This window comes from Drosophila albomicans, chromosome 2R (genome assembly GCF_009650485.2).
Source record: "Drosophila albomicans strain 15112-1751.03 chromosome 2R, ASM965048v2, whole genome shotgun sequence".
Taxonomy (NCBI): Eukaryota; Metazoa; Arthropoda; class Insecta; order Diptera; family Drosophilidae; genus Drosophila; species Drosophila albomicans.
This window is the reverse complement of record NC_047631.2, coordinates 14341118-14358258: the sequence shown is the minus strand read 5'-3', so window position 1 is coordinate 14358258 and position 17141 is coordinate 14341118. Positions and strand designations below refer to the sequence as shown.

General features: G+C 39.6%; 1 protein-coding gene across 5 annotated transcripts in view; it reads left to right on the top strand.

Moving 5' to 3' along the window:
• The first annotated feature begins 2544 nt into the window (after positions 1-2544).
• LOC117576579 (uncharacterized) overlaps positions 2545-17141 on the top strand; it is a 30886-nt gene continuing 16289 nt past the window's right edge. For 4 of the 5 annotated variants that reach the window (XM_052007945.1, XM_052007944.1, XM_052007943.1 and 1 more), the window contains exons 1-3: positions 2552-2679; positions 9235-10483; positions 15244-15391. In XM_052007945.1, the coding sequence (XP_051863905.1) occupies positions 2569-2679; positions 9235-10483; positions 15244-15391 (1508 nt within the window). In that variant the 5' untranslated portion in view covers positions 2552-2568. Of the gene's footprint in view, positions 2680-9234; positions 10484-15243; positions 15392-17141 lie in introns of all 5 variants that reach the window. The other variant, XM_052007942.1, reaches the window with a different exon arrangement.

The window sequence follows — 17141 nt, the reverse complement described above, 5'->3', positions numbered from 1 at the left end:
ATTTTAAGCCAATGGTTTTATATGACACGTTCATCTGCCTGACCAAGTCTGGGGAAAATACTTGGCGAATTGCAAACTCCCCATCTTAGCTAACATACTAACTTCAATTATATAAATAGTATCTGAAAGAGTTCAGTATGATAACAAGTTCTCCAGAAAATAAGTTGTGAAGTATGAAAACTAGAGCTGCTTTGGTTCTTATATAATCGGATAATGGGTACCTCACTGTCGGGTACACTCGACTGTAGCTTTTACATTCGTCATTAACTGTTTCTTGGTATCCTCCAGATTGTAGACTTCAGACGACATGCTGACTTTGTTTCCTGAAGCTTCGACAACTATGAAGAATAATTCAAAATAGTAAACAACTTAAGTGACACAGCATCGTTTTGTAAACAGATAAATTCCATGAATTCATTGACATTGGACTCTTCTGCAGTAAGTCGAGACCGTAATTGAACGATTCTCTCTTACTCTCTCTGGTTTTCTTTGTATTTCATCTCGTTAAGTGATATTGTACACGCCACTCTGCTAATTTCATTTGTAAACGTTGCGTGGTTTTGTTTATACAAAAGCTTGTCAGCTTCAAGAAAGTGAAGACAAGAAAGCTGATTCAGTTTCGCAGGCACTCGAAATGTGTCTCATAAATTCCTTGGCAATACACACGTATATGTGTGTGTGTTCTACTGCAGAGTAATGACGGATGACTAACCGCATAACGGAAAAGTGCTAAGTGACTGCGATTAAGGGTTCAACAACACGCAAGAGTTAATTATAGACTGGATCAGATTTATGAAAAGATGCCATTTATGCCTCCGTTATCTCATTATTTAGTGACATTTTGCCGTTCTTTTCTTCATACAATTTAAATTTTACGAACCGATAAAAATTACGCGCTGCTTACCATGAACCGTTAATCGATTAATGATGTACTCCTGTAATTCAGGGTGACCATTTTTTAACGGTTGAGCTGGCTCTGAGACCGTACTCGATCTTCGTGTTTGAATTCTTTCTTTTCGGCGGAAGCTATTTTAATAAATCAAAATTATTTAAGGTCTGCTAAATTTATTGGATCGAAAATATTCTTCCACACACGTACTTTCCGAATATTCAACTTTACTATATGAAGTGGTTGGTATTTATTCGAATTGTGCCCTTGGTATATTGCTGTGACTTTCAGCATATTTGAAATATGGAAATGCGGTCACGCTGACTAGGTTTTCCTCATTCTTTTTCACAGAATAGTAACGGACGGACGTGTGCTCGCGCGTCGCGAAGAAAGAATTTTTATTATTTTCTCTGCTTCTGGGAGAGAGGAGTGGAGAGGTGGCGGTGGTGCGCGCAGCAAATAAGAAAGAAATTTGTGTATTGCAGCAGAAGTTTTCGCTGCGCACAGGCTGTGCCGCTTTTGCTTGCGAGACTAGATAAAGAGTAAAGCGAAGATTTACACTTCACAAATATTCACATAACAAAGAAAAGTGACCCCACAAAGTGAAAAATCTGTAGTTAGCGCAATCCAAAAATAAAAAACGCTAAGTTCAAGGTTTATTTCCATGCCCGACGTTCAATACAAAATTACAAAAAACGAAAAAAACTGTTGTGCAGATTTTTTGTATACACTGCCGCGCGTGTGTGACTGTGTGTGTAACGACTGTGCTGTGCGTGTGTGAGTGAATTGGTGGAACTGAGCTGCATTTTTCCAATTTCCCAACAACACTGGCCAATTATTGAATTAATGCTTAAATAACAAGAAGAAATATATAACATTGTCTCGATATCTGTGGAAAAATATCTAAACCCAATTACTCAGTTTGCTCTCAGTTTAATTCGATTGACACAGAGGCGGCAGCAGGCAGAGCGCGAGCGCAGGCAGAGCGCAAGCAGAGCAGCCCCAACATAATACACAAGTCGACAGACTTAACTTTGCTCACTACGGTTGGTGGTGGGAGACACACACGAAACAACAACAACAGTGAAGAGAACGAGAGCAACAACAACAAGAGCGAAGAGACAAAGCCTCTCATCTCTGCTTTTGCGCAGACAAACGCAGTGAATTCGCCGCGTCGTCGTGTTTCGCTGCTCAGTTGCAGCGGTCGCCGTTTGTCGCTGTTTGGAAACACCTTGCTCCAATATTTTGCCGCTCCCCCCTTGATCACGACGCCGACGACGACGACAACGAAGTTCGCATACGACAACGACGACTACGAGGAGCAGCGGCAGCAGCAGCAGCAGAGTAACAACGACGACGTCGTCGCAATCGTCGTCGCAGTCTCAGTTTCGATTCGTGCGCGTATTGCGATTCTTCTTGCGCTGCTTGCTGCCCCTGCAGCGGAAAATTCGTCTGAAAATCACACCAGCAACAACAAGAATAATAATAGCAGGGCAGCATTTGTGTAATTTTCCAATGCTGCTTGGCTACGCTTTGCACGCGATTCCCTTAAATTTGGATACGGCTGCAGTTGAAGTTGCTGCAACGCAAAGAACAGCAGCAACGATAGCAACAACAACAGGAAAAGCAACTTTAACATTGTCGCCGTGTCGCCAGCGTCGCAGCATCGCAAGCTCGCCATGTACTACAAGTATAACAACTACAACACCAACAACAACGACAGCAGCAGCAGCAGCAGCTTCAACAGCAGTAGCAGCAGCGACAGCAACATTGACGCCGACATAGAACAGGTTTGTAGCTTTAACGTTTTTTCTTCATTTTTTTCTTTTCTTTTCACATATATTTGTTGTTGTTGTTGTTGTCGTCTTTTCTCGGCTGCGCTTCGCTTTGGTGGTTCGTTTTCGTTCGCTTATTCATAACTTTTTTGGTTATAGATTTTTGTCGCCCCCCGCTTATCGCTGCCTCTCCCTCCCACTTGCAGCAACCCCTTTTGCCTCTTTTGCGCACTCCTAGAGAGTGTTTCAGCTAACTATGACTATGCTTCGGCATCTCATCCCCATCCCCTTTCCCCCCACATGCTGCTCACATGCTCAACTGTTTCACTTTTTCAATTATTAATGGTGGCCATTAGTGCGCGCCGTCCATACAACGTCTGCCCCGCCCCGCCCCCACCCCGCTCTCTTTGCGCCTCGTGTCGTGTCGTTTGTCGTGTAGACTCATTTTTTTCTTTTTTTTTCCTTATCGGACAAATTGTGTTTGTCTGAAAAGTTCAATGAGGTGCGCGCAGTGCAATTGCTGCAGTCCGGCTGCCAATCCTGTCATATTTATGTTATCGACAACTACACATGCATATTGCATGCACATATCTATGTGCAAGTGTGTGTGTTTGCGTGTGTGTATAATAGATAAAAATCATGTTGGTATGCATGGCTTTTCAGATAGCGATAGCAATTCGAACCCGCAGCACAGCGGAAATGCATTGCATTAAGTCAATTACTCCAGCTCTATCCAAGTCCGTCCGCCTTTCTGTCCGTCCTTCTGTCACTTGCTTTACGGTGTTGACTAATTTTCTCAACATGCGCGTGGGGGGAAGGGTGAGCTTGGTGGGTGTTCGTAGCATGACCCAATCGTTGACTAACTTCCTTAGCTACACTTTTGCGATAAGACAATGATTTCACTGGAAGACCGAGATACGCACAACGTTCTCTCTGCTTACGCAAATCTTGACAATATCTTTATTAGCACAGAAGTACAATAATATCTTTTTTAGAACAGAATTACAATACATACTACTGAACCATATACTACCTTGTATGTGCAGCAATAAAATCCTGGTCTGAATTTTGTGCATACTAATCAATTTATAAAGTGCACTGAACTTTGAAATTATAATATGACTGACATTATTAATTCTCTCTCTGTAATTTGATAGAGTATATGGTTTGAATTTCGCAAGACTTTCATGTCACAAAAATTAACGAAATTTCGAAAAAAAATGCTATGCATTATTATGCATAGAAACATGAAACTTTGTTAACTTTTTTTTTTGCAGTTAACAAAAATTCCTATAAATTTTGCAAAAAAATCAAATCGAGTTTTGATAGCTTTGCGGTAAGCCAAAAATATACAAATGAAAACTGCTACAATCAAAAAGGATTAAAAAAAACAATTTTTTTTTATAGCTTCGATTAGAATTCTACATAAATCACAATCCAAATAAAAATAATAACATGTAATTTGTCTCAGAATTTATAGCCTTATTTCAAAATAATTTTAAATTTAATTCTATCAAAAACTTATATCTGATGATCAAAGTAAATTAATCATTTGAAATTAATTTTTGTGAGAGAGCAACAATAGCGAAAATCATAAATCATTATTTTTAAATTTAATTTTTTTCGCTCAAATATAACGAGTATGCGTTTAAATAATTATTATTTAAAATTAATGATTATGGCTTGTGAAAAAGCAAAGAAATACTTTGTAAAACCAGTTTGTTAAATTATAATCACGATAATTTTGGAATATAATTTTCGTTCAAATGTTGGTCTAATTTAATTGTGTCTTTAAAAATAATATATCATACGGAAATAATTATTATTTTCGGGTTCTGCCAACTATATAGATTTGTGTTATACTCCAAGCAAATTACATTGTTTCGTCAAGTCAATTGGAAGACAAGTTAAATTTGTTACTAATTCGAGATCGTTCAATCATTGTTAAATTGAATATTCCCCTGTTCAGACAGTTGTTCTTAGAACTGCAATCCGCTTGCCTTGTATTTCGATTGGTGAACTTTCACCTCTTAAGCGTCACAGTATTCTTCCCTTGTTCTTCTCATATTCAATGTAAAATGCTACTTAAGCACTGGCCTCACTTTAATGCAGCTTAACCTGTCCAACAAGCCCGGCTATAGACAGCTGCAACCCTTGGCCGCAAAACCTACCCAGTATTATTTTGCCGCAAAAGCAATAAAGTCATTTCGCATTGCCACAAATAAAATGATACCCCGTTTCCATTTGATAATTGCTTAAAGCTGACGCTGACGCTGCTAAAGTTCAAGCTGAAGCTATGGCCGGACGATCCGACACTTTGTCATGCTTCCCCTGTGCACAGTTTGGTTTTTGGCAAAAACACACATGCGAAACATTGTCGGGTCGCATATGTTGCCTCAAAGTGATTATTTTCACTAAAAATAAACGAAATTAATGATTGATGAAGTGAGACAAGGGAGATGTGTGCCGTCGCCATCAACACCCCAGAAAAGAGAGAAAAACACCAGCTACAATGATGGGATGATGAAGGAGAATGGGAATGGGAATGAGAATGGAAGTCACCCCAGTCCAGGTTTTTGGAGGGACGCAAAGAACATTTCAATCGTAATGAGAAATAAGCCGAGAACTCAGATGCTCAACCGCATGCAAGATAAAGGAAAGGAAAGTGTCATTTAATTGAAAGCAGGTGAAGAAGGAGCTGACTCTATATGTGTAGTAAGACCAACTGGTCGGTCGGTCCAGCCTTCATCCTTCAGCCTTTTGTCGCAGCAGCCACCAGCCCGCTGCCAGACGGAAATCATAAAAATGTTGCATAAAAATATTTTTTATGTGCCGCTCGCTGCTGCTTGCCGCTTGCTGCATGCTGTTTGTCGACTTCCACTTGCTGCGAGTTCGTTTTCGTCTTCGTCTTCGTCTTGTGGGCAAAAATAATAATAAAATGGGAATGAAATAAAACAAGTGCTGCTGCTGCTGCCAGGCCCCAGAGAATGGGTGACCGTGCCACATATTTCGTTTATATTTACTTGACAAGTTTTCCACTGCGCCGAGACAACGTAGTTCGCGACTGTGTCTTGGTATCTTATTCTTTTTGTTGTTTTTTTTTTGTGTTTTTTGCCATTTTGCCATTTCGAAGGAGGCCCTGGCGCTGCATGTCATCAACAACATCATCAGCAGCAGCAATGCACTGCAGACACTGGCATCGACTTCGACTCTGACTTCGACTCCGTCTCTGACTCTAAGTTTGGGTGCTGGTTGCCTGATGACGATGGCGATGGCGCTGCCGCCTTTCTGTTTTATAGTCCAAACGTGATAGCAAAATGTGCCTTGTGCATTTTCTTCGCCTTTGCCTTCGACTTTGCCGTGCCTTCGTCTTCTTTCTTGGGCTTTCCCAATGCGCCCCTGCTGTGCTTGTGCTGTGCATTTTCGTGCAGTTCCAACGTTTGCTGAAGTCAGCAGAGGGGGGAAGGAGGAGATGACGGGGCGAACACTGGCATTTTCCTGCAGAGGAGTCGCTGCCTTGGAAAAATAAATTAATGGGAAACATGCAAACATAAATTCTTTTTTAGCTGTCAGGTGTTTCACATTTTCAACGTAAATTATAAATAAGCGAAAACAAAATTATAATTCCGCCTAAATGTTTTAGTATTTGCCACCGTCTGCTGTCATTTTGCTCCCGCCCGCCTTCGTTCTGTCATTTTATCTGCTCCCTCCTTAAAAAAAGAAGAAAAAACTGTCTTATTGAGCGAAGCGATTCTTTTGTGGCATTTTTCTGTGTGAGCCAATGGGAAATTAATTTTATTTAAATTAATGATGGAGCTTATAATTGGCCTCATTTCTGTCTCTCTTTTTTTTTTTTTGTTTTGTGTGTTTTGTATTTCCTTGATTCTTTATAAAGAAACTCCAGTGTGTGAATGGCATCTCTCCAGCCAGCATCAGCTTCATCTCCATCTCCATCTCCACATTTTTACTGCCACAAAGCCAGGCTAGCTAGCATTGACGTCGTCATCATCGTCGTCGTCGTCGTCTGTGTGCGAGCTGCTTTGGCTTTTTAAGAGCATTTGACATGACTTGGGCTTCATTTTCCATGCGATGCGCTTCAACTTTGATTATGACGTGAAGTTGGCCAAGTGCAAATACTTTGCTGGTACTTTTTAATTAACTTAATTAGCATAGATGACGGGCTAAGAGCAGCGCTTACATAACATGAAAATTGCATTATACCCTCTATATACTACACTCTCCACCTCAGTCTCATCCTCATCTTCATTCTCATCATCGTCATCATCAGCAGCAGCAGCTTCTGCTCATCGTATGGGAAAGTTCATCAAAAATATAAGGGGGAGGGAAAGAAGACTGTGATTCTGGCCTTTTGATTTCGGTCTTGGCAACCGTGTTTGTACATGGTTATCATTAGGGGAAGGTTGTCTATCATTCTCCATTCGCCATTCACCATCGCCATTCATATTCACTCGCACGAGTACTCATTAATGTGTATAAAATGTGCTTAAAGATATTTGAAGCGATTGCTCTTTTAAGTGCCCCACATACTTTTGACAACGACGTCGCGTCCCCTTGGCTGATTAATAATTCATTCCACAAACATTTTTACATTCATTTAGAACAATCTAATCATTCTGAAATATCTTTATGCGATTACAAACAATTTCATTTGTGCAGCATTTCATCAAAACAAGAAATATTCGCAGCTTAGCATTATTATGTTAAGGGTCTTGTGATAACTTATTCAAAAAATTTCATTTGCCTTTTAAAAACTGTTAGAATTTATACTTACAAATAAAATGATTCCATTTAAAAAATGTAATTTGTAAAAAAGCAACAAAATTATTTACGTTTCAAAAATTCAAATTTGTACCATTTTTTTATACTAAAGATCTTGTGATAAAGTTATTCTATTAAAAACCCTATTAAAATTTTCTTTTAGAACTAAAATAAAGCACAAGAAAATTATGATTTTATGTTATAAATTCAGTTTATAAATTAGCAACAAAAACTTTTAACAACTTTATTCTATTCAAGGTCTTGTATTAAGTCGTAAAATATATTCGAACAAAAATTAAACGCAGATTTATTTATTTTATTAAAGCAAAGTTATAGCATTAAAATCATATTAAGAATACATTTTTAACAACTTTAAAAGGTATTCTATTATAGAATTTGATTTGCCTTATAAAGCATTAGCTAATTTTGTTTCTATTTTTTAAACTCAAGTTATAGATTAGCAACAAAATCATTTGCGTAGCATTTCTAGAACTAATTTTGTCTATACTTTTCATACTAAAAGTCTTATGATGCAATCCAAAGCCTATAAAAATGTTACCTTGTAAATAAAAGAAGAATGTTAATGATGTTTCGATATTATTAAAGCAATAAAATCATATCAATAACAAAATGTTTCAATCTTAGAAAACCTAATATTGTATGATGATAATAAAGCTTAAATGATTCTATTTTAAAGTTCGAGTTATAAATTAGCAATAAAGCATTATGAGATTTTCAGTAGATTTGTTTTACTGAAAGGTGTCGAATTTAAAAAGAGCTAAAATTGAATTTAAGTGCGCTCTCGCAGTTTTTATTGTGATGCATTGATTTAAAGCAGCTGCTTGTGCATTAAATAACGATGAAAATTCATTATGGACATGATAATTGCTTGCCGCGCAACAAATTGTCTGCTTTGGCCATCGAATGGGAAATTTATTTGATGCGAGTTTATTTTTTTTTCTTTCTCAAATAATTTCCATGGCATGTCTGCAAGAAACGTTCGAAATAAATCTTTCAAGTGGTCGTTGTTGTTTTTGTTGGTGTTGTGATGATATTGATATTGTTCGGTTGTTGCCCCAATGCCCCGTTACCCGGAGGCGCTAAATGCAGGAAAAACAAAAAATAATAACGGAAGAGACAACAGCGGATGGGAAATTTGTGTACGAAGCGTGTGCTTCTATCTTAACTTGGTGCGTGGTATAAATTTTGTCTTAATTTTTATATCTTTTTTTTCTGTATTTTTTTGGTTTGGTTGCTTATAGCGCGTGATTTTTGATTTACGCGCCATTGGACATTTTTATTTGGATTGTTTGGAGTGTCGGTTTCCCAGAGCGCATATTTATTTTTATTGCTTTTTAATGCGCCGCCGAGGAAGTTTTATTTTTGGTGGGGCAACTGCATAGAGAGATATGGATGGCTGTGTTTAGCTCGAGTTGGATTGTTGAACAATGAATTTTGTGGGATTATTTATACATATGTACGCCCAAATATATATATATATAAAAAGGCAAGTCGAGGCAGACAAACATGCTTGGTGCATGCATATTGTATGTAAATATAGGCAACAATGGCGCTGCGGTGGCGCTTTATTTTAAATTCAAATTCACATTCAACATCAGAGTGTGTGTTTGCCACCTTATTTCATATTTACTTGGCATAGCCACTGCCACAGCGTGTTTGCGCTTCATAATAATAATACAGAGAGCAAAGCACAGACAGAGAGAGCACAAAATACACATCTATCGCATATAACAATAATCAAATATTCTACTCTTGTCTTTTGCCACACAGCAGCAGCAGCATCAAGCAGCCAGGACGAGAAGGACTTCTGCTGTTGGCATGAGCACGCGTGCGAGCACGAACAGGAACATGAATACAAGCAGCAACAGCAACAGCAGCAGGACCACGTCCAAGACGAGAGCAAGAGCCATGTCGTTAATCTATTTACCGCCTTTCTGCTATCCATGTGGACATTCGCCGGAGGCCAACGTCGAGCAGTTGAGCGGCGGTTGCAGCTGCAGCTGTTGTTGTCAGCCCTGGGAACATACAAATTATGATAAACATGCCTCAGCCACAACGTTGACAGCAGCCACTGCAACGGCAACAGCAACAGCAGAGGTAGCAACATCTACAACTACAACAACAACAATAGCATTATCATCATCCTCATCAGCTGCGTCGTCTGAGGTGGCGCGCAAATTCCTGCAGCGTGATATCCAGTTACCCATGGACTGCATCGATCTCAGACACGAGCAGAAGGCGTCGCAATTAGTTATGCCAATTGTAGGTGGAGACGAAGCTGTAGATGGCAACGGCAACAGCAACGTCTTGGAATGTGCTGCGGCTGTGCGGCGCCAGCGACGTGAACGAATGCGACGCGAACGAGAACGACAAAGTCATGGCGTGGCGATGTCGCTGGCCATGTCGCTGGCAAATCCAATCAGCAGTGCAACAACAAACAATTCGCAAACAACGACAACAACAACAACTGCGCTGGCCACAACTGGCGAGACGCTGCCACATGATGCAGCTCATGATGACGCCAATGACGATACTCAAGGCGATGATGATGATGATGATGTTGATGATGATGAATGTAGGTGCTTTAACTATAACGGTGATATTAGTGCGCTGGAACGACTTGAGCAGGAGGAGCAGGGACAGGAGCAGGATTCGCAGGAACTTCCTAGCATTACGTGGCTGAAATTCTGGCAGCAGCTGCTGCACAGCGTCTCTAACTCTGACTTCAACTCCAACTCCGACTCTAGCTCCAATGCGACAACACAAACAACGAAGATGACGACGGCCACGACCGCAACCACGACCACGACCACGACGAGGAGCAGGCAGCAGCCAATCACAAGGATGAACACAACAACGAGTAGCAACGGCAGCAGGAGGAGCAGCAGCAGTAGCTGTATCATCAGCAGCCACAACATCAGCAGCTACAGCATGACATCGGCAAAAAGTTGGCTGGGTGCGCTGATGCTGACGATGCTGCTGGCCACGTCCGTGAGCGGTTGGGGCGGTCGACAAGATGGTAAGTAAGGGAATGCGCGTAACGCATGCCGATAAGTAGCGCTATGATAAGAATTTATAATTTGCCTTATGCAGAGAGACAGGCGACGATGTCGTTCCTCCTTCCTTCCTTCTCCCTCCCTTCTCTGCTACTGCCGCTGAAAACATTTCATTTAATTTTGAGCATAATTTTTAGTGGGCAAACATTGCGTCGAGTGCGTCAGCTGCCGCAAGTGGCAAGCAGGCAGTCTGTTAGTCTGTCAGTCTGCGCCCATCTCACTCACAACACTCCCTCCCCCTGTTTTGTTTTTGGTTCTTTTTTCGGCCTCGGCCTCGGCAGCTGTATGGTCATGCTCAATTGAATCCATAAGTAGTTTGTGACCGCAGATCTGCGTTCTCGTATAATGCGTTTCAACTGTTTCTCCATGAACGAATTTACCCAAAAAACAAACCAAAAAGACTTTATTCGTCCAATGTTCGTTGTTCGTTGTTTTTGTGGAGAACAAAAAGAAAACACAACAGCAACAGCCGCTACAGCTACAGCAACAACAACAAAACGAACAAATGGCAAATTGTACGGAAATTGCCCGAAACAAACGGACAGACAGACAGACGGAGAGGCAACCGCCGGACAACCACCGACCGCTGACCATAATTCACTCAAGTTAGACAAAAGCATTTTGGGCTCTCTGCTTTGCCCCCGCCCCCGCCACTTCTTTGCCGCCCCCTCTCTTGCTTGTTGTTGGCGTAGCGAAAGTCCAAATTCCAAATGCAAACGCAAATGAGTCTAAAGCGAAACGTCATGCTCTTTGAGCCACTCTCTATATGTGTGTGTGTGGTGATTGTTGTGCTAGTGTGTGTGTGAAAGTATATGGTGCGTAGCCTCGTCGATAAGGGTGGTCCAGTCTCTCATCTGGTGGCTGGCTGGCTGGCCATAAGCACTTAATGCGTACACACCCACAAGGTGTGGGCACTTTAATTGGGTTAAGGAGCTGTTAACGCGTTAAAGTAGTCATTACACATCAAGATCCAAGTAGATATACAGATAAAGCCCGTATATTATTATATGCCTGGTACGAAATTATCTTATCATAATTAGCTACATTATAAATAACATGATTAAATTAATTCTTTTTAGGAGGGTGCAACAGTCCTATTTTAGTCACGGCAATGTAGATATAAGATAAGAAATAGTATAAGGAAAAGAGAGGAAATTGTTTCCCACAAAGAAATTCATTTATGATTAGTTATATGACAACTTCGTAAGGTCTAAGAGGAAATGAAGGCATTATTGAATTAAAGATTTATTAATTGAAAATAAGCATACATATATCTAACTAATAGAATACGAGTGCAAACTTAAACAAACTTTAAAGTTTATCTTCAACTTTTCCACAAAGAATTCTATCATAAATGAATTCTTTGTGGGAAAGTTGAAGATAAACTAAATTAGTTAGAAAAGTCTGACAAGAAATGGAGGAGTTCTTGAAAGAATTTATATAGAAGTTTACTCATGAATCCAATTTGGAAACTATCGTTTCGAGGATGTATAATAAGAATTTATAAACATATTTCTAGCGCTAAACATTCTTCAGTTCTATGTCTAATTTTGGAACTCGAGATTTCTTTCGAATGTTTTACTTTTAATATAGGAATACATGTTGATCCATTATAGTTATCGGAATGTTCGAGTTTACTATATCGATTGGTAATCTCAAACATAATTGTATATGGGTAATTCCATGACGAAATTTGTCCCGTGGGAGACTCTTTACAGTGAAAATAACATAAACCGAAACAATTTTAAAAATAAGTGAATGTTATTCTTAAAGCTTAGATAAGCACTATATTTAGAGCTAAGATTGATTTTAGGAACTTGTTCTGTTTTACGATAAAATATATAAATTCGTTCATTTTTTGGCTTGCGTACGAATTTGTTAATTTTTGCAATTATCAGAACAGAAAACAAAACAGAAAGAAAATTACAAAACCATTCTTAACTCTAATTAAAGTACTTATCTAGAGCTATAAAAATATCATTTTCTTATTTTTAAAATTGTTTCAGTTTATGTTTTTTTCGCTGTAAAGAGTCATGGAATTACCCATATACACATTGTACATTTACCATTCCTAAAACATACATTATAGATCTAAACTTTAGTAGCTAAAGGTATGCTCTCCCTTCCCTTAGATGCATAACTTTTTTTTATTCCCTTCCTTTTTTTGTTGTTGTTGTTTGTTCTGATCCAATATGTCAGATAAGACTGCAGGAAAGTGTTGTTAAAGCCGCTGATTACTGTCAGTTGATAAGAAACGAAATGTCGAAACGCAACTCTTTGAATTATGTACATACTTAATTGTTTGACGGCGTTTAATACTCTTCGAAACCCAAAAAAAAGAGGCCTGCCAATTTTCTTGTACAATTTGTCAAGGAAGTTGGAAGAAGCTTACATGCACGATAAGTGCGAAACAATGCATTAATCTTGAGTTGTATTAAGCACTAAATTTGATTGTTATTATTATTGCCATATATGCATTATAATGCTGAAAGGACATGTCAATTACGTATTGCAAGGGTATTTTATGTGCGGCACTCCGAGCGTGAGCATTCGGCTTTTTTTTTTCTTCTCCCTGTTGTGTATTTTTTTTGTTGCCGTTGTTCTCCCTTCATACTTGAGCTCACTCTAATCCACACAAAACACGCCAAAGAAATATATGTGTTCATATATGCGAAGTGTGAGTGTGTGTATGAATGTGTGTGTGTGTGTGTGGAAAGCCCGTCATTTGAACTGTCCATACGTATTTGTACGCTTGTCTGTCTGCTGCCTGATGGCGTTGCGTTTGTGTATTTGCTTTTAGCGTGTAGTTTTCTAGGGTTTGTGTGTCCTGCAGCACACACAAATTTCGGGGTTGGCTGCTGCCGTTGTTGTTGCTGTTGCTGCTATTGTGGTTGTTGCTGCTGTGGCACTCACGCAAAAGTATTGAATCATGTTGGAAAATTATGCACGGTACTTGAAATTGGCGAAACAATTACAACGCGCAGCTTTGGGGCTGGCCTGGGACGTGGAACGCAGAACGCAGAACGTGCAACGCTGTCATGGGTTTGTTTGCCAGCTGCCCTGCAAAGTATGCTACACTTTTGTACGCAGCAGCTCCTCCGCAGCCCCCGCATTCAGTGCGTAGGTCGTGATAGGGAGTGTGTGTAGGAGGGAGGGAGGGAGGGAGTTACGTTGGTTGGTGCCACATTATGACAGCAGCGCAGAACAAAATATACAAGTCATTGGACACAATGAAACACAGAGTCAGCGTCAGCGTCAGCGACAGCGACAGAGGCAACCCAAAGAGTGGGCAGGAGAGTTGAGGTGGGTGGGGGGAGGCTCAGAGTTCACAGGGATTCGCTGATCCTGCGCAGGAGTACCTTTTGTTTGCCACAAATGTGAAAACAACAAAATGTGAAAAAAGCAAAAATAAAATACAGTAAAAGTAAAGTAAAGTAAAGTAAAATAAAAGAAAGGAAAGGAATAATAAAATAAAATGTGTATCGCTCTACAGTAGCTGTGTATGTGTGTGTGTGTGTGTGTGTATGTGTGTGTGAGTCGATTCGTGCGCACATTCGTCTCTGCTTCTTCTGCTGGCGACTTTTGTATATTTGAATGCGTAGCTCTCGGCTTTCGCTTTGCTTTTTCGTTTCGTTTCACTGTGTGGCCCAGCCCGACCGCCTCTCTTTTTCCCCTTCCCCCCTCTGCCTTGTGCCACCCTAACGCCCAACTCCCAGCTGAATGGCAGCGCAAACGAGGGTGGTTTTACCATTTTGCTATATATGTATTGCATAGGATATACTTATTGTTTTCTCTCAGTCCCTATGTGTATGTGAGTGTATGTGTGTGTGTTTGTGACTGTCCCGTTTCAGCCCCGCTGATTGTGCTATGGCATGCCTTTAGCTAACGATTCGTTTTCTTTGCCTTCTCTATGCATTGGCTGCCTTTGCCAGTTAGCTCGATTCTCTTGCCTCCTTTTTTTTTAATATTCACAATTGCCATTTCGGTAGTTTTTATGCCATCGAGCATGAGTCTACACACACACATAGAAGTTCCTATGCCTGTGTGCGACATTATTATTATTACGAGCCATTTCTGGTTGTGTGCTGCTGCTGCTGTTGCTGCTTGTTCAACTTATTTATGCGCCCTTGCGCCGGCAGAGGGTCGTAAATTTTTGGTCTCTTAGAGCCACACACACACACTTATATACACACATACACACACGCATACAGAGCCACTTACAAGCTGACACTTATGCGCACGCACTTAAATACAATCATAATAATAATTGAAACAATTTATAAATTAAAAAGCCACAAATCTTGGCATAAAAATTGACATTACAATTAGACGACGAGCAATGCCACAAGAAAGTGAAGTGAACAACTGAATTTTCGGGCGGGTCGGTCGCATTGCTCAATTCACTGTGGAAAATGCTGAGATTGTTTATATTATATTGAAACATATTTGGAACTGCTCTTTTATGGCGATGTTGCTGCTGCTGCGTCTTCGCCTTCGTCTCCGTCTTCGTGTCGTTAAATGAACAATGGGAAGAGAGCTGAGCAACAATTGAGGTCACATGCATGCCTCAGGCCCAATTGTTGTGCAATTCAAATGTACCTTCAGTTATTTGGCTATTAAAATGTATATTAATAATTTATGCTGATGCTGTTTATTCAGCTTGAATAATAAATGTTGTGTGTTGCTTACAATTTTCATTTCTCTTTTCTTCGTGTGTTTGCAGCGCCCACAAATTGCACATTTCCGGCACGTTGGGAAGGCTCCTGGTTCCTATCGGGCTATCAGCAATCCATACACATCAAGGGCTCACAGTTCAGCTATCGCGGCAGGTGTGCGGCCTCCGATGGTAACAAATATCTGATAGTCGATGAGTAAGTACCACAAATCGAATAAATCTATCGCATCTCCCGCTAACAGTATGCTAACAACATCTCAACCCAAAAAAAAAAAAGAAAAGAAAATGAATAAAAAACACTCGAATCAACAATTTGGCAAGCTGGCAAATAGAATAAAATGAAAGAAAAGTCAAGAAAAAAAAAGAAGAAGCAAATGCAAGAAATCAATGAAATATCATGTTCAAGAAGAAGCACAAGATGAAGTTGAAGCACAGGCATTGAAAGCACTTGTACTTGTACAATGACTTGTGCTCCTTGTCGTAGTCCCCCTTTTTTGTGTTTTGCCTATAATTGAATAAGTTTTCCAGTTTTTTTTTTTTTTTTTTTTTTTGTTGTTTGTGTTTGAAGAAAGTGTTGCTGAACTGTGCTTAGGTAAGACTCCAGAAAACCAATCGCTAGGGCAACAAAATGCAGTAGCAGCAACAAAAAACAACATCAGAACAGCAGCAGCAGTAACCTCATTAAGACAGAACGTAAAACTGCTGCAGCGTTGGCCGATAACTGAGCGCTCTTAGCACTCAACACACTTCAGCTCTCTGACAGTCCGGCAGCTACTCACAGTGCCAATGACATGCGACATGGAGACATAGTTAGATAGTCAGGCAATCAGGCAGTTGGGCAGCAGCAACAGCAGCGGTGGCAACCAAAAACCTGTCGTCAATGCTGTCGTCGCCTGCCATCTGCTCTGCTCTTAACTTTGCCTACGAAACTAGTTTCGTTTTTTTTTTTTTTTTTTGTTTTTTCTTTCTTTTTGTCACTGTCTCCTGTCCCTTGGCCCTTCGTCGTGTCTGCGCCTGCTGTGTGAGTTAATTTTAATGTTTGACAACAGCCTAGCCAAAGTACTGAAAAAACTATCTGGAAAAGTCTACTGCCAAACATCTCTCTCTCTATACATTCATCTACATACATCTAATATATATACTTTACTTGTATATGTATGTTTCTCTACTTGTACAGTAAATGCTCTGAAGTAAAACTAAATCTAAAACTAACTTTTCTTTCCCACCCCCCGTACGTCGTACGTATAATTTATTATTTAAGAGGTGCCTCTGTGTACCTGTCCTCTAGCTTGCAACGGCGAGCTCGACTCGTTTGCTGTTGCACATTTGATGTCAATGCATCTTTTTTTTCTTTTTATGTTCCCTTTTAAAGAGCTTTAACTTAAACATACAAAACTTTGTCTTTTGTACCAAATAATTCGACAACCATTTTGATTTTGAATGATATCTTTACAAAAAATATATAATACTTGGCTGCTTTTTTCCCTAATTTTGATTTTTGATTTTTGTCTATTGCCATGTTTCGATTGAACATATTTATTAACTATTACTATAAGAGATAATCTTACTAAGTCATGCGATTTTTAATTTGTAGCTGAAATGTGAATTTTCATCCTATTTTTTGATGCTTTTTGTGAAGAAACTCAATTGGTTGTTTGAGGCGACATTATTTCATGTCTGCCTTGAAACACCATTTTCGTGTTTTCCAACTATCATAACTAATCCATAACTAAACTTAAATATGTATATTTAACAACAGTCAATTTTATCTCATTTTATGTACGAATTTTTGTCGTGTTCATACAATATTTTTATCTTAATGCTATCGTAACATATATTGAATACAAATCCTATTTAAGTATCGTAATACATATGTGAACGTATGTGCCATATTTACCAACTAACCAACTAGGCCAACTAACAAAAGTCCCTACAAAAATTTTGCC